The 27,450-nt window shown below is 42.9% G+C and overlaps 1 protein-coding gene across 2 annotated transcripts in view; it reads left to right on the plus strand.

Annotated features, from left to right (window-relative positions):
- Positions 1-27,450, plus strand: part of CPEB4 (cytoplasmic polyadenylation element binding protein 4) — a 253,854-nt gene that overhangs the window by 193,971 nt on the left and 32,433 nt on the right. For both annotated transcript variants that reach the window (XM_078653023.1, XM_078653024.1), the window contains 4 exons: positions 4,815-4,988; positions 18,922-19,011; positions 25,648-25,766; positions 26,937-27,051. In XM_078653023.1, the coding sequence (XP_078509149.1) occupies positions 4,815-4,988; positions 18,922-19,011; positions 25,648-25,766; positions 26,937-27,051 (498 nt within the window). The remainder of the gene's footprint in view (positions 1-4,814; positions 4,989-18,921; positions 19,012-25,647; positions 25,767-26,936; positions 27,052-27,450) is intronic.

Below are 27,450 nucleotides of genomic sequence, written 5' to 3' on the forward strand. Positions count from 1 at the left end.
GTGGTGGGCATGGGGCTGGTTCGGGTGCCTTGAGTTTGTTGATGGCAAAGTGTAGGCAGTGGTGGTCGGTCCATGGCGGCTGCGTTATGTGGCTGAATTGGACAATGTTTCCTGCTGCAAAGATGGGGTCCAGGGTGTGTCCTGCTCTGTGGGTCGGTGTGTTGATATGTTTAAGTCCGATGCTGGTGAGGTTGTCACAAAGGATAGTGGAGTTGGGGTCGCTGGGGTTGTCTAGGTGGAAGTTCAGGTCTCCAATGAGTATGTAGTTTGTTGAGGCAATAGCGTGGGGTGCGATGAAGTCGGTGATGGTGGTGGCGAAGGGTGTTCAGGTCCGGGTGGGTCTGTAGACGAGGGTTCCTTGGAGTGTGGCTTTGGGGTGGTCTGGATCTGGGAGTGCAGGTGTTCGGCGGAGGGGAAGGTTTCGCTGGAGGTGGTGAGGCGGAGGGTGCTCTTGTGGGCGATAACGAGGCCCCCTCCTGGGTGGTTGGGGCGGTCTTTCCTCTGGATCTTTTATCAGTCTGAGATGGCGTTGCTGATGTTGGGGGCGGAGGATGCGTTGGTCCAGGTCTCTGTGAAGAAGGCGATGTCTGGCGAGAGAGTGTCCAGTAGGTTCCAGATTTCCATGGCGTGTTTTTGTACGGAGAGTACGTTGAGGAGGATGCATTGTAGGGTGTCGCTGGTGCTGGCGCCTGCCGTGTTGGAGGCGGGGTGGCGGTGAGGGTCTGGCGGCAGTGGAGGCAGAAGAACAGGCCGTGGGTCGTGTTCCGCGAGGCCTATTGGCATTCTCTAAGTCTTCCACGGTTGAGTGTGAGGAGGGTGGTGGTGTCGTAGCGATGGGAGGTCCAGGGTTCCTGGCGCTGGCCGCGGTCAGGTCGCTGACGGGCACAGACGGGCAGACCTTTGGACCCCCTGTCTGAAGGAACGTCAGACACGTTTCCGATGTTTGGGGAGGCTGTAGCAGCCTGAACAACAAAACTGTGCTGAGTAGGCTGATGGGAAAGGTCTCCAGGGCAGGATGGTCCCTAAGAGCTATAGACCGGTCCACTGAGGCCCTTAAATCTGGTTTAGCCCAAGTGCCCAACAGAATATCAAAGAGGGTTTCACTGATGGGAAGCACAGTCTCAGACCCCAGCTGGCCTTGTTGGAGACCCCAAGTGGGGAATCAATGGCCACTTCAACGGTTGGAAGCCGCAGTCCCAGAACAACGTCGCAAAAGTTGACCTCGCTTCTGAAGCGAGGCAAGAAGGTGAAAACAGGCCTAAGGATGGGAAAGAATCAAGGCCACTAGTGTCACCAAGGGCAAAAACTCTATGTAACTCTAGAGGACTCAGCCATGTGATCACCCACATCACCAAAATATCGGTTTGTCAAGGAGAAAATTGGAGGGGCGTCCTCTGAAAGCAGAGGAAGGTAGCCCTGAGAGGACTGATCCACCGACTCCGTTCTCAACGTCGATCAGCGCCGAGAAGGTGACAACTGTGTATCGGAGAGGGTATACAAGGAAGGGGTGATCGGTGTCAATGACGCCAAGGTCAATCACGGATTCGGAGGGCCCTGCCGACACAGAGGGAGGACCCGCTGGTTTGGAGGCCTCACCGACCTCCCCGGGGCCAAGAAGCGTGCCAGAGGGAGGTTGAGAGCCAATAATGGCATGGAGGGAGATATAGTATTCTCACATCTGACCCAGAGTTACCTCGATAGTGGGAAATACCGAAAGGCTTAGCCCAGATTCTCACTCCATTTCCAAAATCGGAGGAGTAGGAGGCGATTCTGGGACAAGGCGTGTACGGGGTAAAGTTGAGGAAGGCCTCAGTGCCGACTGCCAATGCCGTGATGTACCAGGTGACCACGAGGATGTAGTACTTCTGGGATTGGACCTCAAATGGTCATCAGTGGACCAAGAGGACCACAACTGACTAGGGACTGTCTACCACCGCATTGCCAACAAGCTCCTGCAAGTGCTAGGTGCGTGCCTAGACTCCACATACAAATAGTATGAGGTTGCATGGTCCACACCGTAGACCTTGAAGGTCTTTAGAAAAAGCACACTGTTCCATGTTGGTAGGCCAAAATGTCCAGCGGTACTGCTCTCTGGATCAATGTGGAAGCCCGGAAAGGAAGAAAGTGGCATCAGCGCATCAGGGGAGGGCGTTGTATCGGAATAGCTCGACGCCCTCTACCGACACGCAGGTACTGCTGTAGAAGAATTTCCAGATCCATCTGGTGCCGGGGGCTAATTTTAAGGTAAACAATCTGCGGCTAGATGTTTCTATCAGATTGCCTCAACAGTGTTGTCAAAGTTGTATGCTTGCACTGAAAATTATGCTGCATGCCCTTTGATTTCCATTGTGTGGTTACTATTTGTTAGCGATAGTGAGAGAATAATTTTAACCATTCCCCCATAAAATGTAAAGTAACTAGGTGACCCTAGAGAAAGTGCTGCACTCTAAATTTAAAATGTATACATGCTCATGCAACAAGGTATCAGTAACTTTATGTTGTAGTGCAGTGTAACTTATATTAAATCATGAATTGCCCCTTTGGAAGCAGAGAGCGAATGAGTCATTAGGCCTTCTTGGTGCAAAGTAAAAACAATTTCAGCTGAAGTTGTTTGGAAGAACTTTTATTTTGCAGGATCTTGTATGTGAGGATGGGCATTAACAAAATTATGCTCTGCCATGAGATCTCATCTGATGGAAATACATTTCCACAGTAGAGATTGCTTAGAACAGTACTTTGAATGCATGAAAAGCTGAGCGGACGTTATGTTTGAATCCGCTCGAGGTGCTTCAACAGGTCCTCCTTGTGTTAACTCAAACATGGCAGTGCAAAGTACTGCTTATGCTTATTGGATTTTTACAATTGACAAGCCAAGTTGGAGCAACAATAAGGTTTATTGATGGTTATCTCTGCTGGACAGATTGATGCTTTTTTGACTGCAAGAAGCCATCAACTCACACGCCTTTTGCAAAACTGCGTCTTTCTCGGTGTTGCTGCACAAATGCTGGGATGTGCTTGCTTCTAGAATACCACTCCCACCATTGGAGCATGCCACTGTTATATCTATACTACTTCATTTTCATAGTCCTCCGGTTGACACTTTCTGTAAACCGGAACTACTCTCTTCAGTCTTGAGCATTGCTTCGAAGGTTGTGCATGCTTCCCTTTTCCTAGTTGGATTTTCATTATAGTACATTTGTATGTAGTAACAACTTGCAAATGATGTTAATGCCTTTTTGAGCAGATACCGGTTATTGTTATAGAAATTCATGGCTTGCATTTAAGGCCAGTCGGGTAAAAAAAGAACTCTTTTGCCAGTAAACACTCTGTATCCTCCTGTCACAGCCCTGTACACCTCCCTTTTGCTTTCGGGGAACATATCAATGCTTTGTCACAGTTCATGATGGTAAATACTGCGGCACGTCGCAGTCTGCTGATAAGTTTCCAAGATTAAAAGACAAATACGTGCCCTTCACTACAACACCCCCCCCCCCCCGGACACCCACATACACACAGCAACAGTGCAGTGACTGTTGAAGACTGGCCTCTGCTGCGACAGCGTATCAGTGTTTTGCATACTTTAGCAACATGTGCACAATACAAAATGAATGTAGCACGTGCCTCACTAAATTACTGGAAAAATACGCATCTAATTTCTTTATATTTTCAGTATCAAGCATGTTTTTGTATGTGGCCAACCCTATTGCTTTTTTGGGGGTCCAAAAGGAACTTTTTTGTCCAGATATGTAGCATATTTGAAACAGTTTAGGCACATTTGAGTTCTCATGATCATTTTTGAGCTCATGAAGAGTATTTCCTGTTCCTATTGCTTCCATCCGGTTCACCAGATGGAGGTTTAAAGTTTCCAGTTCCTGATATCGTTCATGGTGGACCCCAGGCTCTATTCTAGCCAGTCTATGAATAGTGGCCACAGCTTGTCAAACTTATAATTGTTGCAGAAGCACTTTTATATTTACATTAACATACAAAGTAGAACTTCACTTTTCAAGGATCATTTATATTGCCATATGAATACGTGCATGTAGGTTTGTCGCAAGATAGTTATACACTCCCCTGTGCAATAGGTTTTTGCACTTTTCCAATAAACAATTCTATAATCCAATTTACATGAACTACTATACAAATTCGAAACCTGCTTGTTAGTGCAATCCATTGCATCCTTAATAATTTGTTGCTGGTTATAAATAGTTCAACATAAACCTCTCCCTGAATTGAATTCTGAACCTCAAATCTGTTGCCACTAGTTACATTTCCATTGCACAACGATACCCGTGCTTAAAGAGGTTAAAACTCTTAGTTTCCATGAATTTTCCCGTGTTTTACATTCAGGAATTGAAATGTGCATACCTTCTTCATGAAGAGGACATACTAGAAGGCTCGTCTTTGGGTGTGAGGAGACAGTTCTTTCATTTAAAGGAGTTGGTACTGGCCGGCGTGATGCAGTTTTAACTTTTGTGTATCAAAGTAATTTTTTTCCAGTCCGCCCTTTTCTGTTGGATATTAATAGTGGATGCTGCATTATGACACGCAAAGTTGTGGGAGAAACCCATGGAAGGAAAACACTCAATTGTCGATGCACGATTTAGAAAGCGAGGCTGTAAATGATGACATTTTGCACTATCTTTATGCTGTATTCAAACTATGCCACTTAACATAGATGCCCCAATGTTGAAGCGGACTAATAAACGGGTTTGTCATGCACCAAAAGTGTTCTTTAGATACGTATAAGTACATTGTCCTATGGGGCCTTTCCTTATGTTTATTAATATTTTGGTTATTCTCTTCCGCATCAGGTCAGTCATCCCTATTTCCAATGGAAGATGGGTTTTTGGATGATGGTCGTGGGGAACAAACTCTGCACAGTGGATTGGGATCCCCTCACTGTTTTCCACATCAGAATGGAGAGCGAGTGGAGCGGTATTCCCGCAAGGTCTTTGTGGGTGGATTGCCTCCAGATATTGATGAAGGTACTGTATTTAAACAACAGAATCCCAATTGGGTGTGGAAAAAATATGTTAAGATGTACTGATTTGGGATAGCAAGTTAGTCTGCTAATGCATTCAGAATTTCAGAGAGTAGAAATGTGGAATTGCTATACACCTTCAAGAGATGTTATTTAGTGACTAAGGGCCATATGTATGAACACATTTTCCCATAGACACAGAATGGGTGGAAACCTTTGATATGTCTGGACCTAAGACCCTTATGTTTCGATGAGGCAAGTCGCAAATCAGTTGGTGTTTTTACTCTTTGACAGGGAGCGACCTGCCATGCATTTTTCAATGTGACTGATATACTTAATATTTGCATCACAGTTCGTGAGGGAGGGAGTTAGATTTCCACCTACCTCACAATATTAATGAGCTATCCGGCATTTTACACAGTGATTGAGATGTGCGAGGGACTGGTCTCTGTCATCCTCTGGTTATCAGCGTTTTATTATAAAATATCACATGTCCCTTAAAAGGCATAGGTGCTGCTTTAAAAAAATAAAAATTGTCGACATCTGAGAAGACCTCAGGAAGCATGCAGAGGTAACCTAAAATACTATCTGCCTTCATGCGGTAACCCTCCACGATTCTCAAAAAGGAAGCTGCCACACAGAGACAACTTCCCCATTGTAAATCTGCTAACACGCCAGAGTCGGTTAGTCATGTATGCCAACATTTTACAACTGGAAAGTGGGAGACTTTGAAAAATAAATCAGGTGAATGTATTTTACCCATTGCCATATATTTAAATGGAGGCAAATTTAGCTAAAATAAAGCCATTTTTTGATTTCTAAAATCGGTTGTCTCATGCCTGAATAGGTCTGTTGGCATGCATGGTAAGTGATCAATTAGAGTAATTCCACTCGGCTAGGAGGGTGGCAGGTGGGGTGGGTTAATAGTATGAAGTACAAGCTCAACTCATTCATGCACGATAAGCTAGGTGTTTGATAGAAGAATGTCAGCATATTTGGTAGTTTGAGCTAATTCAGTGAGTTGTCCATGTGTGGTGGCTTTTCATGGCTTTGCACTCATTTTTGTTTTTTTCTGAAAGGAAATAAATTCTACTGGAACGACAAATCTGCATGTTTTTCAAGCTCAATTTTGCAACTGACTTAAAACCAAGAAACTTGCGTGGTTCGCCCCCTTCACAAAGTTGAAAAAAATAGTTGCTCCCAAAAGCAAGCCTTAATAACTGGGAAGCCATCCACTGACCTTGTAACGTTGTTCATATGAAAACGTATCCTTGTGTACATCAGACAACTACAAAGGCAAACTTTCCAGAACTGAGTTGTCCATGTGTGGTGGCTTTTCATGGCTTTGCACTCATTTTTGTTTTTTTCTGAAAGGAAATAAATTCTACTGGAACGACAAATCTGCATGTTTTTCAAGCTCAATTTTGCAACTGACTTAAAACCAAGAAACTTGCGTGGTTCGCCCCCTTCACAAAGTTGAAAAAAATAGTTGCTCCCAAAAGCAAGCCTTAATAACTGGGAAGCCATCCACTGACCTTGTAACGTTGTTCATATGAAAACTTATCCTTGTGTACATCAGACAACTACAAAGGCAAACTTTCCAGAACTAAGTGAGGCACTCCAGGAAGTAGGTGTTTTGATAAGGCGTCTGAAGTCTTCAAATAGTTTAATATATAGGCCTGTGTTGAATTGATGAACCACACATCAATTAAGTAGAAAGTGGATTTAATATAATAGCGGAGCAGGTACACAGCCAGACAGGTTAGCAGTCAGGAGTAACTCGAACACATTAGAATACATCTAGTAGGAACACTCGGAATGGAATATGGAATGAACAGTGTTAAAGCGATATACATGTATTTCACAACATAACAGCCTGTCAGTGCAGAATTACAGATATACACAACGAAATCCCGGCGGCGGTTTTTCCAGGTATGGCTACTAGTGCTCAGGTGATTGATTTTTACAGATACGTCATCGGTAGGATTTACGTTGTTTATAAAAAGTTACAGCGGGTTGTGTGCAGTAGTTCTGGAACAATTTTCAGAGTGGGGGTTCTGCCATCGATGTTACCTCAATGAAGTTGTAGGGAATGTGAGAAATCCAAGTAAGAACAAAAGTATCAAATGAGTGACGCACAGTCAGGAGGAGAGAAGGAGGGGTGCGGTTTGTAGTTGGTGGTGCATTTTGGGGCACACTGGTGCATATATATTACTATTGTATGGTGTGATAACGCACTATCAATTACAGACACCATATTTCCCATTGAAGTGGCCACTTCATTTTTACAGCCTTAATTCTGCTGATAAACTTATAGTGCACAAACCCGTGTATGGAAATCGGATTTCAGTGACTATCATTTACACATCACTAAGTAAAGTGTCTTAATTTATTTTTATCCTATTAAAAATAGGAGTGCAGCTACCAATGATGCAGCAGCACTGTGGCCCAGAGCCCTGAAGGCCCATAGAACTATGACAGTGGATGTATTTTACTACCCCACAGCTTTCAAATGGACCCTTTTTCTTGTCTTGCTTGCAACAGGGCTCATGGCATTCTTGCTACATTGATTAAAATCCTTAGCTTCCATAACTCTTCAGAATTACAAAAAAGTGCTTATATATGCTTATATATTTTGAAAGATGTGTACAGTAGATTGCCTCATAGTTCACTTTTCATAGCTTGCTGAATTTGTAGTCAGAGAAGGAAAAGTAAACACCAGTCTCCACTGCAAACTTTGGCTAAAGGGCAATCTGACATTTAACCTCTGTCTTTGAACTTGTAGCAAATTTGACTAGATAAAAACAAAATAGAAAGGTATCTTTGCTACTGATTTACTTTCTGAACTCCACTATGGTTATTTATGGGGGTGTTGCAGCAGCCTCTGCACCCCTATTTCCAGCCCCTATGGTTGTGTGATTTTAAGTTAAATGCTGGGAAAAAGGTTGATAATTCTATGCTTCAAAGTGCTGCTTATTCGGATTGAGTTAGCATTTGTAAAAAAAAAAACGAAGAAATCCCTATATGGGTTTTTATATTGCTTAACTTAATGTGGCCTAAAAACATTGAGAAAAAAAAAGCATGCATATGCACTGAAATCTTGCAAACAGGATCGTGCCCTTTTGTGGAACGAAATAACTATTTGCACTTGCCAAGTCAGTCGTTTTTGCCTGCTACAGGAAAATGTCATGTAGAAAGCCTTAACGAAAAGAAACTGCCTATACAAAAGGTGACAAGTTAATCCCTTAACTGCTGGGGCTTCCACTGCCCAGTGTGGAGCCCTTTCTTTTGGCTGTTTGTGGTAGCTCCTGCTTTTAGGGCTCCATAACTTTTTGTCCACATAAAGTATCTATGCCAAATTTGTGCCCTTTTTTCCAACATCTTGGGGATTCTCAAGGTGACTAGAGTTTGTGGATTCCCTTTGAGGAGACCGAGAAAATTTGCAAAATATTGCTACATTTTGAGTTTTGGGGGAAAAAATAGGAGTAAAAGTGCTCCGGATAAAACTGATCTTTTTTTTTTCCCCAAAAAAATTGCATCAACAGACAGTTTGCTGTGCTAAACTCACCAGCTTTCAGGAACATGCAGAGCTGAATTAAAAAAACATATTTTTACCACAGTTTTGGCACTTTTCAAAGAGGTAGCCCATTTTTCATATTTTTTGTGCTCTCCGCATGTTTCCAGGTTTGTGATGGAAACCAGAGTGAAACCCATGATCCAGGAAAGCTTTAGATTTCTTTAAAGTGGACACAATTCCAAATTCAGTAAGGAGTCATGTGTAGATCACTCAGTTTTCCCAAATAAACGAACTGTTGAAATAAAGAAATATTGAAAATGAGTAGGAAATAAATGGCTTTTTATGACCACGTTTTAATCTGGAATGTTTGGTCACGATGGCCAATCTACAAAAGCAATATACTATTAAGTTTGCCAGACTCTTCTGATTGCGGGGTTATGAGGTTTGTAGGTTCTTCAAGAACTCAAGGTATCCAGAGCCAACAACTGAACTGAACTGCACTGCACAGTTGTTTTCATTATATACTGAATATAGACCAATTCATATGGTGAAATATGTAGAGTGGAAAATGGATATCAAGGAAATCTATGTAAATCTGAAATGGGTACTAAATATGGAGTTTAGGAGCAGTGGCTATTTGCACATATTTGAATTTGGGGGTACCCGTACTAGCATGTCCATGACATAGGGGTTATTTTTCATAATGTCTTTTTCTTAGGCACTTACATTTACAAGGCACAAATGCAGCAAAATCTAAATGGTAATAATAAATGTTCTACTAGTCGATGTTCCCACATGACTGACGATACAAATGGTACTTCAAATGTGTGGGTAGGCCTAGTGCTCATAACAGGAAACGGCCCACAACACAACATAGATGCTCCACATTTTTCAGTTGAAACTGACCCTTTTAATCTAATGCGAGGTATGTGTGGATTTTTGGGCCCCGAGCTCAGTGGCACCTAGGGAAACCTAGCAAACTTGCAAATTTTTGATAACTAGAAACCTGGGGGATTCCAACGTGGGGTGACTTGCATGGCTCTCACCAGGTTTTTGTTCCCAGAACTTCCTGCAAACTTTGACTTAAAGCCCCCCACATTTTCCTCACATTTCTGTAATGGAAAGTTCTGAAATTTGTGGGGAGACGTCTGGAAAAGCAGGGTCCCTCAGCAACGTAACAGGGGATCCACAATAATTGCCATGGCATCCTGTTCTCTCCCTTTTAGGTGTGCCCCAAGTTAAATATGGTGCAACTGGCATGTCAAGCAGAAGTTGACATTATGATATCAAAAAGCGACTCACGGTTCCCACCCTGCATATTCTGTGGGGTTCAAGGGAATCAGCTCTTCCCATTCAGTCCAATCTATTGTTTGCTCCTGGGAGGCATTTCAAACCTATCAAAGACTGACCACATTCCGAGGGCTGGCAGATGCTTATACTAGCTAGCCTTCCAACTGTTCAGTCTGGTAAAAGGTTACTTCCTAAATGTTCATTTCCCTTAATATTTATTAAACATCCAACATAATCATTGAATTGAATTTTTAATAACTGTGAAAAATTGTTGTTTTATTATTTTTCTTGTTAGGCCCATTCCAGGTATACAGTATTAGTATAATAATATGTACTCTGGTTTTCTATATATGAAGGTTAGGCCTGTCACAGAGAAAATAGCTTTTTGGACCTTATTTCTGCAGGGACATGGTAACATTACTTTTCTACTTGTCCCACTTTTAAATACTGTTTGCCTTGCCTTGTGGCCTACAAGGTCTACCTTGGGGTAACTTAGTATTTAAAAGGGAAGTTTTACTTGTTATAAAGGGCTATTTGAACTAGTTGCACTGCAGTTTTACACTACAACAGTCAGGTTACACATGATAGGCCTGGAGCCATGTTTGTACTTCCAATATAGTGGATGGCACAGTCTGTACTGCAGTCCACTAATGGCATGTAACTTCCAGGGCCTGGGCACTCTTTCTACACCATATACTAGGGTCTTGTATGAAAGTTGTGTGTGTCAATTAAGAAAAAGCCAATTCAGCTGTGTTTGAAGGGGGAGCACAAGAACTTTTCCTTCTGTTTAGCAGGGTTAAAGTGCACTGAGTTCTAAAGCCAACAAAGGTGTAGGGTCTAGCAAAAGGTGAAATATTTGTGGAGACCACTCAGAAAAGGTGCAATTCCTACAATTAGGCAAACACATCAATGTCTTGGACAGGAATCAGTGTCCATAATGACTTAAATGGAGGTAGTCACCTCCATTCAAGTTCCAATTATAACTAGTGTGTCTGCGGATTTATCATTCAGAGATGTGGTTTGTCCTCTTGAGACTCATTGCATTGTGACTAACGTGACTTGCCTAACTGGATAAGCTACCCAGATCACATCAATGACACAAACAACTTCAACAATTGGATCACCACCTACGCCAATACCCTGGCACCCCTGAAAAACACCAAACCTAAAAAATCCAGTGAACAGTAGCTGGCGCAACTCTGACCTCAGCGAGTCCTAGAGAGTGTGCAAATAACTTTAAAAGAAATAAAGAATCGCCCGAGAAACAGCATGGAAACCTCTATCCATCGAGGACACTGCAGGAATAATTAAGACAGTCCACCTAGGTGTGAGCTCCAGCCCAGCTCACCACACGCCTACTCTTACCCCATCTTATCTACAATCTGGGACGTGCCACAATCTTCGCTGTACTAACTTCCATCAGTAAAACCTCCCTGCCAGATAGCTGGAAAAGCGCCGAAATCACCGCCCACCTCAAATAACCCTCAGCCAACCTCGAAGTACTCAGCAACTACCGACCCATCTTGCAGCTCCTCTTCCCAGCCAAAGTCATTGAGACGACCATCAACAGACAATCCTCTGACCACCGACAACTCCACAAACTCCTGGACGGCTCACTATAAGGATTACAAAACAATCGCATCACTAAAACAACCCTCCTCATTGCAACACTCAAAATATGCACAATCCTTGACTGTGGATAGACCACCGTCTTTATCTTCCCCGACCTCTCCGCTGCTTTCATCAGTCTCCCACCACACACTCATCGCCCGACTTCACAGAGCAGGATTACAAAAACCTGCACTCAAATGGATAGCTTCCTTTCCCGCTGAAAGTACGCAATGTGCCAGGCTGATGTGTCAGGCTCACGCTGTTCACATCAGAACCCAGAGACTTCATCTGCGGAGTCCCACTGGGATCATCAGCCCTACATTTTTCAAGATGTACATGACTCCTCTGGCTAATATCATTAGCTCCCATGGAATCAACATCCTCTCCTACAATGACGACACCAAGCTAATTTTTTCCCTCTCAGGCGACATAACACCAAGACAAACTTTAAACAATGCATGATCTGTGTGGCTAATTGGATGAAAGAAAACTGCCTCAAGCTCAACACAGACAAAACCGAAGTACTGATCTTCTGGAATAAGAGATCACCTCAGGACTCCACCTAATGGCCTGCCGAACTCTGATCCACGCCAACTGACCACGTGAGGAATCTAGGCCTCATCCTGGTCACCAACCCCACCATTAAGTCCCAAGTCAACGCTGTCAACTTCTTATGTAAAGTCTTCAAGTGGCTTCCACTTGACACCAGACTTACCATCACGCAGGCCCTAATAACAAGCAGATTCGACTGCAGCAACGCACTATACACTGGCATCCCATCTTCACAGACTTCGAACCATTCAACCTCCTCGACCTCTCGTGGAGATCCCACAGTACACCACTCCTCAGAGAGCTCCACTGACTCCTGCTGCCAGTTCAAGCTTCTCACGCATTCAAGTCACTGCACAACACAGGCTTCACCTCCACCAACCGACCAGAAAACTTACCTCTGCATCACTCTCACTCGTGTACACACCCTGCATCCACTAAATGAGAGGCTAATCATTCGCGTACCTCCTGGAACAAACTCGCCCAACCCATTAGGACTTCCTACTCACTTCTTGAATTTTTCATGAAGCTGAAGCAGTTTTATGGATATTCTACTCAGCCATGATGCTCATATTGTTGCTCTCCCGACACCTACTGGTGAGTGAAGGAGAGTGCTAGGTGAGATGTCTGCAGTGTGCCTGTCGCCATGATCACTGCGGCTTCCGCTGTTCTCAGGAAAAATGTACGTGTGACGTATATTGGATGACAGTGTGGTTGGAACTGGCCTAGACAACCTGGCAAGGGTTTTAAGGGCGGGGTTGTTTATTCACATTGTCAATTCTCTGTAAACGCCATCCTGAACCCCATCTGCTGCATCACTGAACAGTGATGTAGTCTTTATTTTGATTCAGACTAGGATGGGTGCCCCAAATCGGACAGAAATGTTTTTGAGAAGATTTCAGTTCACACCATGAAGGGATCTATGCCCGCTGTGCTGCTGGTGTGCGTTTGCCCTCTCGACCTGCTTTCTCTCTGATTCAGCCGCAGTCACGCGCTGGAAGCATTAAGTCGGTCTGAGGTCAAAATCCCACCCTATTAATAGGCTCCGTCATTGGTGACCGTGCCTAGTAGAGAGAAGAACAAAGGAGCATGTGATTTTCCACTGTTTGTCATGACATTGGCAGAAATACGTTTAACTCTAGCGTCTTATTTTGGATTCAGTTTTTGGCATAGAAATGTAGCCAGGGTTTAGAGTTTGAGTATATGGTTGTAAAAAGCACGCCGGTTGAAATTGTTTTTTTAATTAGCAACACTAAGTAAACATTAAAAAACGGAGCATGAAACAGAGTGGGTGCCATTGTCTCGTGCTTCAGAGCAGGCCATTGTATTATACTTAAAGGGTCTTTCATTTGGCTAGATTATTGCGTATCTTCTTGCTAGGGCACAGTATATGTTCCCTCTTTTGTCTTGCGTAAGCATTATGCAGTCAGTCGACCTGGCTTCTACTACTTCTTCCCTTTTCTACTACTGTTAGTGTTTTAAAGCATCATGAGGGTAGTGTTAAATAGTGCTAGACAGCTAGGGGATCTGATGTAATTGGAATGACCCCAGTTTCTGTCAGGTTGTGGATAATGTGATGGAAGTGGCAAAATACATGTTTTTTTCAACTTTGCCAGTCATATAAATAATATATCTGGGCGTTTTTGCACATTTAGTTTCAATTTTTGGTCCCATGCCCCCAATAATTCCTAGACTCAAGACCAAACCCAACAACATTGATGGTGCGGTTTTGAAGATTTGTGGTTGTTGCCATACCTCAGACTAACCGTAGGGCAATGTTGGTAGACAGAACAATTTTACTGCATATTGTCTTCTGAAGATTCCTTCTATCAGCCTCATCTCCCAAGTACTAGACTGGTCGTAGGATTTTTTGGTAGCAGAATGCTTTCACTAGCTCGAGTTGGCACTGAGCAACATCATGCCTGGAGACAGCAAACTGGAAATAACTTGGTTCTTCTACATATGACGTCACTGAGTTGGTGACAAACGTTTATTTTTCCCTTCACATCTCAGATGTGTAATCCGTAGCTCCAGAAGTTTTGCTTTTTTGTTTTTCTCATTTTTCCCCTCACTTTCTGTGGCTATAAGCCCTAAAGTTTTCGGGCTTCAAGCCCTGCAACCCCTGTTGAAAACATGTGTCTGTGACAGACCTCCATACAGTCTGTTTGTGTACCTCATGTCTCCCCTGACGCGAAGGCCTGTAATCTGTGTGCTGTAATGCGCCTCGAGACCATGAGGGCGCAGGCAGTGATGGTAGACTCCCACCAAGCCATTCTCTATCCCGAAGTGGTCACTGGAGTGTTCTCCGAGAAAGCACAAGAAGCACAAGTTTTCATCCTCCTGGCTCAATAAGAAGCATAGAAGGTCCAGAGAAAAGTCTGATTCGTCTGAGTAGTTCTTGGTCCTTCAGCCCATCAGACAGCTGAGTTGCCCTCCTTTTGGCTATTTTCCGAAACCAAATGGGGGCTTTCCAAAATACCATCTGCGTTTTTTAACCAGAAACCCGTAGCGCACCACCGCCAGTTCCAGATGTTCAGTTGCAGTGTGAGTTTAAGTCAACTGTGGTACAGAGCAGTCCGTTATTTTCCTTGGCTCCTCCAGCGACTGTTCCGAGGGGGCGCAGGGTATCGGGGGGGGGGGGGGGCGGCAGGGGAGTGGCGATGGTGCTTCGAATCAAAAGTCGACCGATTATGGACAGAATGGTGAACACATCCAGCATTCACCCCCATTTAAAGATCTGGGTTTAACTTAACATTCTTTTGCATGCCACCCCGTTTTGGACTCAGCCATATACAAATCAGTGTTGACCCTGCTTCTCATGAGAACAGTCAAGCTCAAACTGCCAAGCCTGGTCCTCCCTCGACCACAAACCAGCATCCTCGGACCTGTTTCGGGGTATTATCGCTCATCAGCCAGGCTATCTTGAATTCAGTGGCACAGTGAGCACAGAACCTGCTCTTCGTCGGTAGCCCGGACCTGACATGGGTACCGAAGGAGAGAGCGTTGCCTCACGTCCTGAGCAGTTTCCATGTGAGGTGAGGTGTTCACCCGTACACCTATGGGCAACATCTATATCCTTGTGATATCTCTACAATTCAAGACCACAAGAGTGTGTAGGTTGTATCTAATCCAACCACATGTATATAATTTTATTGACACTTGTATCACTTTTTCGAGGTAGCAATTAATGTCTAGGTCCTGAGGAGGGCCACGATCAGAAACTTGATCATCATGGCTGAAACTTGTAGACCTGATTTGTGGACTAGTGCAGTTATTATTTCCTGAGCTGCACATGCACACACACTGCAACCATTACCCTAAATGCCTTGTTTGCTTCAATTCTATTGAATTTTAGTTGATCCTTATCTTTTCTCAAATAAAACATCCCTGAGCTCCTCCCTCACAGTGAGGGGTTTGTAGCCCTTGGTTGCGCTAGGTATTGCAACCAAGAGGAGATCCCAGATGATGTTACATGCCACCTCGGTGGGTGATGGGATTCTTCCCTCTTTAAAGGACTCCCCTCATGTTTGAGTGGGAGGTATGAGCTTGTACTGTCTGTGCTCTTGAGCTTTTTTAAGCCCAGATAGACCCGCAGATTCTTTGGTTTGATAGATTGTTGTTGGTGGGGAATCTATCCACGCAGGTCTCTAAATTCTTCCCTCGGGCCCCCTTTCTAAAAGTGTTTTTTTTTGTTGGACTTGAATACACCCTTTTGATGGCATTAATGACTCAATGAGCAGGACAGAGTGCAATCCCAATTTGGTAGAATTGTCCTTTAAAGTTTCTTGGTTTGAAAAATGGTATTTGCAGCCCTCATCCTTCAGTAATGCATGCAAGGAATCTGCCAGAATGAGTTCCCATTAGAGGAACAAGTTAAATATCTTCGGTAATGTTGTTTATGAAGGATGCTACAGCTCCTGCAGATCCTGTTGTCTTTCGAACTTCACTCTAGAGAATGGCTTTCTATTTGCAGTTTTTCATTGGGTTCGCCATTGCGTCCTTCACTTCGCAGATTGGAGTGAAACAGGTCGAAACTGACGTCAGTTGTGCAATATATAGAGTATATGATGTCTCTCTTAGACTTCAAACTCAATGGACATCCACTTCAGGGCCATCTAGAGATAGTGAAAAGATTCAGCTGTCTTTCTGGGACCTGTAAATGACATTCATACAAGGAATCAGGAGCTCTGATATTCATCCGAACGAACGTTACTGAAGAAAATTATTTTGTGCTTTTAAAACAGATGGACACTTTAGTTTCTCCTTCTTGAGAGTTGGTAAAGAGTTTTCACGAGTTCAACCTTCTAAAGGAGCTCAGCTCAGGCTTGAAAGAGAAGACGTTGTATTAATCTTATTCTGTTAGTAATTTTGCTTTTTTATGATGTGTCACATCATTGCAAATATCTCTAGTTCCCCACAACGCTGCCCTCTTCAAGTACACCAGACCTGGGGATTGTCTGGCACTGGGAGAGTGAAAAATTCAGTTATGCTAGCAGATTCGTTTTCTCTACTATTCCAGTATGTACGTGCAATTTCTTTCTGACCTCTGGCAACCATTTTGTTTTTATTTTTAATCAACGTAAATATTATATTTTTCAATAATAATGAGATCACTTTATACACAATTTACAATTTCAATGCGTTGTAAATAGTAGTATATGTTTCTGGTACCAATTGTAATGGAACTTACTGTACCAGCCTCAGATGGGTGGAAAGCTGGGTTGACATTGCCGAGAGTCAAAATTATGATAGTGAGTAGCATGCTGCTGAGACCAGACTGATCTCTCTATCACACCTTTCCACTTTAAAAGTGTTTATATTGCATTAAAGAAAAGGAAATGTGTTGGTAGGTGCAAAGTAATTTTTCTCTGCCTCTCACCCACCACGGAATTGTGTGAGCTATTAGATGGGCTGCAATGTACTATCCAAAATGCCATGGCAATATACACTATAACTACTACACAAGTTATCTGAGGCTGTTTTTTCCTTCGATGCCCTACCCAAGAAATGCCAGCTAGCTAGTCATCAGTCCCCATGAGAGGCCATGTCTCGTTTTTAGGTCTGGCCTGAGCCAGCGCATGCGTTGCTCTGCGAGACATTTAGTAAGTGGGCTTTTAAAAGTGCTACCACACGCTTATGCTGACCTCAAGCTGGCGTTAACATGCGCAGCCGCCATCTGGCTTTCTGTCATGGCTCATTAAGCTTTACAGCGTGCGAATCACTTTTATTTCCATGCTCCTCCACCCCCTGCTCTCTGCTCCCACTAACCCCTCCCTTCTCCCCCTCCCTCCTAGTCAGCTTCATGGCGGCCGACTATACTGTCTACTACAAGGCTCATTTCAAAGCGCCACCCTATGAAGGGAAACCATGCAGGTTTGGACGCAGTGTTCCTGGGTCAAAGTGTGATTCCTAATTCAGACGTAAATACTTTTAGTTCCCGGATGAAGGTGCTGGGATAGCAGCAGGGAATGTAGATCCAGCCCTCCAGTATCCCTTCACCTAAGTACAGGGCCTATAGTTTGGTGCTGCCGTGATGTGCATGCTCCAGAGGTGGAAGCAGGGCGATCTGTCTTGTAAATATATGCACCGGTTCCTCCTGCACACGAGGCTGAGGTGGCTGCATTCTTAGAGCACATGGTATGTCTGCAAGGTGCTCCCTTGCACGCGCACAAAAAACTGGTTCATTACTCCAGCTCTAGTAATGCTATACATTGCTTCCTTAACTAAAAGAGTGTTTGGATTACCTTCAGTGGCATGACAGCCAAGTCACTACAAAACCACTTCAATAGAAGGAAGGTTTTACACAGACAAGACTGAAAACAAGCATTGGCATAGCCAATAGGTCTCGCCTTTGGGACCTTATAAGTGTTTCGTTATCCAGCACTAGCTTACCCGTAGCGCGTTGCTGCGATCTCCGAAGAAAGGAAATTCAAGGAAACTCGTTATGATAACATTCAATTTACATTGTCATTTTTATTGAAACTTACTCATTTTAATATGAAAAACATTTCAAAGTGTTTTAATTCTATTTATTCGAGTGCTTGTGGATATATGATTTTTTGTTTTTCCGTCTGGTGCGTACATCAGTATTCTAAAGATTATGAGGGCCCTGGGGGGCCGATGTTTTTAAAAAATGGTATGCCAGAAACCTTCGCGGGAGTGTACTCAACAACTTCCCAAAGTTTCCTGGCGATCGGATGAATGCTGTTTTAATTCTATTTATTTATTCGAGTGCTTGTGGATACATGATTTTTTGTTATTCCGTCTTGTGCGTACATCAGTATTCGAAAGATTATGACGGCCCTGGGGGGCCGATATTTAAAAAAAATGTATGCCAGAATCCTTCGCGGGAGTGTACTCAACTTCCCAAAGTTTCATGGCCATCGGATGAATGGTGTAGTAATACATGAAGGACAGACAGACATACATTTGTTTATATATATATATATATATATATATATATATATATATATATATATATATATAATATAATATAATATCCTTTGTGCAACATCAACTGTTGCATGGCTAAACACTTATTACGTCCCAAAGGCAAGACCTATTGGCTATGCCAATGCTTGTCATGTGTAGTAGTGTGGCAATTAATATAGTGCCAAAACAGTTAATAACTGTGTGCAGTTCCTAGATTTGTCTGATTGGAAAACAGCAATTGTTGTGTACAGATTGTTCGCACTTGTCTTTTTTAGGAAACACAGACCATGTCAGAATTAATTTGCTTAGTTTGCATTCCTTGCGGCATGCGCCTGGGTACCGGTTAGTTTTGACGCAATGTGAATTTATATATAAACCAGAGTTGCAATTTTATCCGTACGGTAGCCTGCTCAGTAAGGTTTGTCAAAGTTGTGTTTTTGCCTTATTCCTAAATGAATGTTATTTTTTTTGTGCTTTTACAAAAGGGAGGCATTACAAAATATTTTAACATTGTTTCTGTTGACATTTTGAACTTCAGATGAGATCACTGCCAGTTTTCGCCGGTTTGGCCCATTAATCGTTGACTGGCCGCACAAGGCTGAAAGCAAATCCTATTTTCCTCCAAAAGGTAAGGCTTTCGCTATATCATGAAGCCTTTGTATCTCACTTTTGTAACTCTGGCAGTAGGCTAGCATTGCCTTTTTGGATGATGAGAGCTGTATGAGCTAGTACTTGATTAAATACTTGCCTCTACTTTGTTCGATTTGCTTCTCCCTCCTCTATTCCTGGGTTGTACCACACTAAAGTGCAGTGGAGGTAATGTATGTTATTGGCAATGTGAAATGCTTCGTGTCAGCGATTTGGTTGCCAGTTTGTGATTAACAGGATTACAACGGATTATGTTTCCAAACCAGAGATACAGAAAAGTGTGGAGGATTGGAGTGCCTGAGCCAATAGTAATTAAAACAGTTCAACTAATGTTTGATCCCTTCACCAATTACATAGACTTGTAGGCTCACTTCATGACTACCCTCAAAAGGGTACTGGTTTTGACTGAAAAATTCTAGCACCAAATTAATGCTGGGTGGGGTGGATCCCAATGTGAGGACCATTGTAATCTCATCCTGTCGGGACTGCCGATCAAAAACCATTTGATAATTTAAATCTGCAGAGTATTTTCATATGAACTCTGAATTATGCTTCTCAGCCGCCTATCAAAAATCTAATTTCTCAGTTTTTTTACTTACCCAGGCCACTCTTAAGCAATGGTTACTACCTGCTGTCAGTTAGTGGTAGCTCGTCAAGCCCTACTACCATTCACTGTAGGGTATTTACAAAATCCACTATTAAATACTATATTTTATGTAGATCTTGACTGCTAGAATCCTAATTAGTTTTTCAACTTGGAATCACTTATGCCCTCAATCCTATTGGCTCCTTTCGTTTTCCTGTGAAATATCTAAATACCCATGCATTGTCTACAAATCATGACATGGTAAAATACTAATTTGACCAGCCAAGCACATTCCTTTGAGCTTAAATTGACCTACACAAAAAGCCATAATAAAACGTCTAGGGATTTATGAATAAATGAAACGTCACTTTGGGTGTTGGATCATTTACAATTCCCTCCCCACACATATGAAGCGTAATGCTATCCCCCACTGAACCTGGTGAATAGCTGTTACCATGTAAACAACAAAATCACACCACAACCTACCATGAACAAGCATTCAGGACCAAAACATACCAAGCTCGCAAGCATCCATGTGAGGCTATACAACATCTTCTCTTGTGATGCATGCTATACTCCATCTGAGGCTGCAACAAAAATGTAGAGGTTGTAAAACGAAATATCCCAATGCTATAGTTAATGTGCCTGATTAGTTATACATTCTCTAGGTGTTATTGGGACCTGCCCTCCTTTGTTTTTATCAGCATTTCCCCCGAAAATTGGTAAAGCCCTGTAAGTATAACACTTAAAATTATGATCCATGCAACTTCACAAGGTCGATCACTTATCTTTAATGTATATAACTCCTTTCTTTGCTTCATTTGTTTACTCTTCTCACTACTCCTGAAACAACTTTAACATCAGTAAGTGTTACCAATCAGCAAAAAATTGCAGTACGCCTCTTGTACCTTCCATTAATTATCCCTCATATATCCAACTTTATATATAATTCTAAAAGTCATTTTGTCTGAAACAGCTTGCCAGGTGGACACAAAGGAGATGGTGCTATATCCGCGAAGTAATCCTGGGTTTGTTGTGTGTTTGAGACTCCCCCACGTTCATATTTAATTTCTGTGGAAACTGAAAATATGAAGCCTTGTGTGCTGCAGAATAAGAACAAGAGTGTTTGGAAGCAGCACGAGCAAAATTGTGGATCAACATCAGAGTCAAATGGCTGTGTCTATTGAGTGCTTCTTCTTTTAAACCTCTTCACACATTGTGTGCGTCCTACACTTCAGGCTATTACAGGGCCCTTTTGCAGCAGATGTTGCCATACAGAGCCTTAGCAACAACATGCTGCTCTATCCTCCTAGACAAGAACAGACATGCACTACTAGCAAGATGGGTCACACATCTACAGCGCTATGTGAGGCTTGGCTGAATCTCGGCAGCGCCAACTCCAACTACCTTTCTTCCTAGGTCAGCAAGGTGAGAACCAGTGAATTGTGCAATAGTAGCAGGGCCGGCGCTAGGCATGGGCAGCATGGGCGGCTGCCCAGGGCCCCGAGCTCAGCCCATCAACAGGGGGCCTCGCAAAAGTGTTAACTCACCACATCTTAGGCCTCGCGCCTGTGGTGAGCACTGCGTGGCCCAGGGAAGGGCTGCCTCTCCTCTGGGCTTCACAGGCTTGTGTGGGAATAGCGGAAGAGGCCCCTCTCCCCTGTACCTTGCAGCCCTTGGCAATGGCTGTTAACCCTCAGGGAGGGGGCCCCTTTCCCCCTGGGCCTTGCAGCCCCACGTGTCCCTCGAGGCCCTTCTGAATTTGCCAGGTTTGACCTGTGATTAAGGATGCTGTCCACTTCCCACGCCAGTGACAATTAGCACGCATTTTGGGGCCTGACAGTTTTACCATTTATAAAGACAAGCAACTCTCACTCTCTCAGATGCTGATGAGCTGCGAAAGAGATGCTTGTCAGTGGCTGAAAAGAAGGTGTTGTAGCACACGAGGGGGGCATGCACCATGAAGGATCAGGAGCACCTTCCGTAATTTAAATGCAAATAGCTTTCAATGTGTAAATGAAACCCGTTTTCTTCTGCTCTTGTTATATAGCGCAAACTTGACCGAAAGGTATTGGAGTGCTTTACGTGAGCACAAGTTACGTTAAACATGGACATATTCCTTTTTTTAGGCACAATGTGATTAAGTGGCTTGCGAGAATCACAGGATGAGACACAGTCAAAATTCAGCAGCCCTGAAGTAACGCCACATCTTCTCCCCACCTCTACCTCTCCGGGAGTAATCTTTTAATGTCTATTTCTCACATGAAAGCTGTTTCAAAGTGCTGCCCTGCTGTCAAATCAGTGGAAGCGGCACAGTACCAAAATTATTTGCCCAGAATCAAACAGTTGGTTAAATCAGTAGAGCCAGGACTGCAGTGCACTCCTACTTGGAGCAAACCCTATATATTTTCCACTGTACTGCATTTAGGTGACATGCCCCCAGATGCATCAAGAACCCATTTTGCTATTCCTTAATAGCGAAAAATAACGATTTGCTATTAAGGAATAGCAAAATGCAATGCATGAAGATATCACTAAAAAAATAGCGATTTCTTAAAATTCCTTCATTGTGACTCGCAAATTGCGAATCGCAATTAAGGAATACCGCCCCATTCATTCCTATGGGCCTAAAGGCCCATAGGAATGAATGAGAAGACATTCTCAATTTGTGAATCGCAATTATCGAATCGCAAAATGAGAATGCGATTTCAAGGGTGCAGGGGTGTCCAAAGGACACCCTGTTGCACCCCTGAAATTGATCTGTGCACATATGTTGCGCACACGCATGCCCCTAGGGCATGTGTGTGCGCAACATGAAACTTTGAAAAATGCACTTTAGTGCATATTTCAAAGTTTTTGCAAATTACCATCAAGTTGTACTTCATCGTAATTTGCGTGCCCTATTAGCGAAATCGCTATTTTTTAAACTTTAATGCATTGCATTTAAGGAATCTCAATTTGAGATTCCTTAAATGCAAGTAATCGCAATTTAGCGAATTCTCAATTTACGATTTTTGCATTTGGGATGATGCATCCCAAATGCAAACATACCGGTCGCAAAGGGGCAGATTCTGAGAATCTGCCCATTTGCGACCAGATTTTCCTTTGATGAATCTGGGCCTATACCATGGGTTGTATGAAGTTACAAAGCATACTTTTACAACTCATGCCTTTGCAACACATTTTTCACATCACAACATCCTTTACAACGCATTCCATTACATCGCATGACACGACATCGCATTTTAAGAAACTACATTTACAATGCATTCCATTACATCGCATACTACCTTTACAACGCATACCATTACAACACATACCACTACATTGCATTTATGGTAAGTATTGGATAATATAGGGGTAAAAATGACTATTCTAACTCCAGGTAGTGCAACAGTAGGGTAAGTGTTGGATAGTGTAGGGGTAAAAATTACTATTCTAACTCCAGGGGCTGCAACAGTAGGGTAAGTGTTGGATAGTGTAAGGGTACTATGTGTTGTAATGGTATGCGTTGTAATGGTATGCATTCTAATGACATGCGTTGTAATGACATGTGTTGTAGTGTCATGCATTGTAGTGTCATGCAATATAATGGTTACTATATGTGTTGTGTTTTAAACTTAACACAATTCTGGTGAGTAAAGAGCCTACACACAAAAAAGATTGTCCTATGTCTCTTAGCATGTACGTGTGGAATACTGATGAGAGGATTTATGTTAAAACAAATTACGAAGTATTAATGTCATCCTAAGGTAGCACAATAATGGCACGGAAAGATAAGGGGGCCTTTTGAAATTTGCAATTATATCCATGGTGCGATTGGTTTACTCTTGTCATTTTATTTTTTGAATAATCCCGCCCCTCATTACCTCACAGTATCTCCCCCCTTTATGAGGCAGAACTGAAAATTGTATCATGGACTTATCTCGAAACAACAGGTTAACGAGGAGTAAATAATATACATCTTTGTGAGACCTGCACCTAGCTTTTCCATCCACTGTGACAAATGTAATCCATTTAATACAGATTTAAAATATATGGACTTATTTAATTTGTATATTTATCTTTTTGTCCATGTTGTTACTGATATCCACGTTAAGTCTCTTCAGGGATGCCAAATAAGATCAATAGTCCCGCGATGTAACTTTCAAAGCTCCTCCACTAGGGCGGAGGAGCGTTGCCCCACTGCTTTCTCGCAGTGCGAAAAGCAGAAACACAAAATGCAAAAACTACCATTTTATGTTTCTGCTACGCGCACTGCGAGAAAGCAGAAGTGTTTGGTTGGGGGCGGGCGAGTCTGCTTTAGAACAGGGGAGGAGTGCCTTGCCCACTGCTAAGGGCCCTGACTGTTTGGTCTGCCCTCCAGGGCTGACTAAACCAGTCATGCACACGCTGGCCTTTCTCCATGTAGGCACCAGTGTACCCTACATGGAGAAAATGGCCTCCCCATAGGCGCAAGGCTGGTCGGCTGACATTGCAGCATTGTGATTGGCTTAGGGAAGGGAGGCTGCCTGCTTCCTGTTCCTGCTAGAGGCAGGAAGGAAGGAAAGCAGGTCAGGAGCAGAAATGACGCGAGACCTGGGAAGGTAAGTTTATTTTATTTTTAAACTACCCCCCCCCCCCCCCCCCCCCCCCCCGCGCGCGAACCCCCGCGAGACCTTCCACCCGCGAGTCATGCTGGCCGCAACTGGATTTTAGATGCAAATTAGAGGGGCCTCACAACTTTCCTTTCGCCCAGGGCCCCAGAAGTTCTAGGACCGGCCCTGAATAGTAGTACCTGTTTTTAACAACCCTTAGAAACAGCAGAAGTATGGTACAAAGCACAACACCCATATTACGTTTGTTTAGTAATATTATCGTAAAAATAGTTACATGGGGCCAGTGCAAAGCTTCTTTCGGTGAAATTATTTTTTTCAAGAAAGTGGAGTTCTGCAAAAAGAGCAGGAATTCAGCAAATTGGGCAATATCCGTATACCATCACCAAGAGTAACCCACTTAGAGAAAATTATGTCACAGGATACTGACCAAAAGACATTCTTTACAAGTTATCCCTTGGGCCCAACTGTTTGCTTGTGTTCTTAAGATTGCCAGATATAAATAGCTTTTATACTAATTCATAGAGTGGAAATACGGAGACACTCTGAAACATCGGTACTAACAAGCATTTTCACAGGGGCTAAAAAGTGAAGTTCGGGGTGTGCCAGAGGGTCACATCTATGCCATGGCACTTACCCCATCCTCAACTCACTCTCCCCATTTGTTTGGGTTTTAAATAAAAGGTGTGTCAGCGTTGTATCAATAAAGCTCATTACCACTATATCAAAAAAGGGGCATTTTGCACAACTTTTATTTACTAATCCTTCTTGAATTGGTAAATGAAAAGAAAAATTCTCACCTGATTTTGTAGATACAAGCATCTATTTTATCGGGTGCCTACACAATAACGCAACTGCTACATCATAGAACTTTTTTTCCCCCTCATTTCAGACAGGGACACCATGGATAAAAATCATTGCAAACGCCAGCAGTTCATAGATGAGAGCTATTGACGTTGTCAATGCTTGTCTGTATTACATTTTATATTAAATGTCGCGGGAAAGGAGACGCCTTAAAAATAGGGTACCAACTCCTCTAAAATCTCTGCATCTTCGAGTGGAACCTTGCTTCAGTAAACATGGGCTTACAGCTCTAAATGAAGCAAAAGAGACTTTTACATTCTAATAAATATATTTTAATGAGGCAGGATACATGAACCGTATGACCACTCGATTCAGGAAACATTAAAAATCCCAAACACAGTACCCTTAAACGCTTGTTTAATTTAATCCCCTTACACCAGGGCACAGTAGTCTCAAACGTGTTTGCATTCGCTTGTCTTGTCAGCCTTTCCTGTTTTTAACCACCAAAGCAAATGTCAGCTGTCTCAATGCCCTAATTGTTCTGGGTGAGTGATGAGAGGTAATGCACCTGTTACGAAAATCCCATGCTCGCCAGTGAAAGCCTGTTTGCATTCTTGTTTTTTCTCACCAGGATACGCCTTCCTCCTGTTCCAAGACGAAAGCTCTGTCCAGGCTCTTATTGACGCCTGCATCGAAGAGGACGGAAAGCTCTACCTGTGTGTGTCCAGCCCCACCATCAAGGATAAGCCAGTGAGTAGGAGTTTGCCAGTATGCTACAGCTCCGTGCAGGCCTGATGGCTGACTTCATACATTTAAAACGCTTTGGAATTTGAAGAATCATAGCTCTATGCTTTTGTTCCATTTCAAAGCCTAAAAAAAGAGTTACAATTGAGTGTTATTGGACACTGAATACTGATGACTTCAGTAGAACATGCTGTCACTGACTGCTTTACCAATGCTAATATGTAGAATTAGTTGTTTTTCCTTAATATAACTGCACAATAATTTGCAGCGCCAAAAAATATTGGCACGACGGCAGGATTCGTTGTTTATGCCAAAACTATTTGATGGACTATACGCGAGTTTCCTGTATCTTAAATATATTGAGTGATCCTTGAACACGGAGTCTTTCAGTAGATTCTGTTTGTGTGCAGAAGTCCCAGCCTGGTTCTGTACAAACCTCGGTAAAGGCAGTATTTTGAAATGGCTACTCTGCCAGATTTCCACACCAAGATGCGCTAGTGTGTGAGGTGTTGGAAAATTCGCCTATCCCTAGTACTCTGTAAATAACTCTAGCCTGTGTGCGATTGGAAGAGTTTGGCGCAGGAGTATGCTCGTGGAAGGCCTATAGTCTTCTGTAGTTGTTTTTTCACTACTTCCCAGTAGTGCTCGTTGAACCTTCTTCTTGCAGAAACTGTCAGTAGTAGTAGTCTGGTTAATGGGTTGGAACGGAGGTGGAGGAGGAAGTTAATTTGAGAGTGTGATTGATACAATAATGAGGATCTAGCACACCAGTGGAACTACCATGAGGCGGGGGTAGGTCGACGATGGTGCAAAGTATTGTATAAATGCCCCATTTAACAATGCTTTTGGTTGCCACTTTTTGGAAAGTTAAAAATATTTGTTTTCCAAAGTACAGAATGGTTTTAGAAATAGCCAGGTGGATACTGCTTTCACCTGGTTTGTGCTTTTTTGGTGCACTAGATTAATATCTGCTTGGAAGATTAACTACTAGGTTAGAAAACATTGTAATAACATATCTCATGAAGCGAGGGGATAGGAATTCATTTATTTGGTGCATTCTCTGCTTATTTATCAATATACATCGGCAAAAAAATACCTAAATTGTCGCCGTACTATGACACCTGCTTTTTAACTTTGCATTCTTATAATGATTATAATGCCTTATTTTCATTTTAGGTTCAAATTCGTCCTTGGAACCTCAGTGACAGTGACTTTGTGATGGACGGCTCCCAGCCTCTTGACCCTCGGAAGACTATATTCGTGGGTGGTGTTCCTCGACCACTAAGAGCTGGTATGATCAACTACTTTGTGAAATCCACTACCTTTAGATACCCGATCATGGTCTTAAATGCCATTCACCCTTTTTTTTTTTATTGCGTCCATTCAACTGGAGTTGTGGAATACCTTTTTTTTTCTTTTCGCTATTCCATGATTTTAATTAAAAAGGCAGTCTTTTTTTATTATAAAAAAAAGGCCAGTCTTTGTTTTTTATCACTAAATATGAAGATTTGTACGGTCACTTACAGTGGGTGCCTCCGTATTTAGGTCAGGTGAAACGCGCTATTTTGGATCACTCACAATATTCGCCTGTCTGACAAGATGTGCACAACACATTGCCAATAGAAGTATACAGGTACTTAAGGTTATAAAGTGTCATACATATTGATCAAGGGCAGAAGTTCTAGGTGTC

Source organism: Lissotriton helveticus, chromosome 7 (genome assembly GCF_964261635.1).
Source record: "Lissotriton helveticus chromosome 7, aLisHel1.1, whole genome shotgun sequence".
Classification (NCBI taxonomy): Eukaryota; Metazoa; Chordata; class Amphibia; order Caudata; family Salamandridae; genus Lissotriton; species Lissotriton helveticus.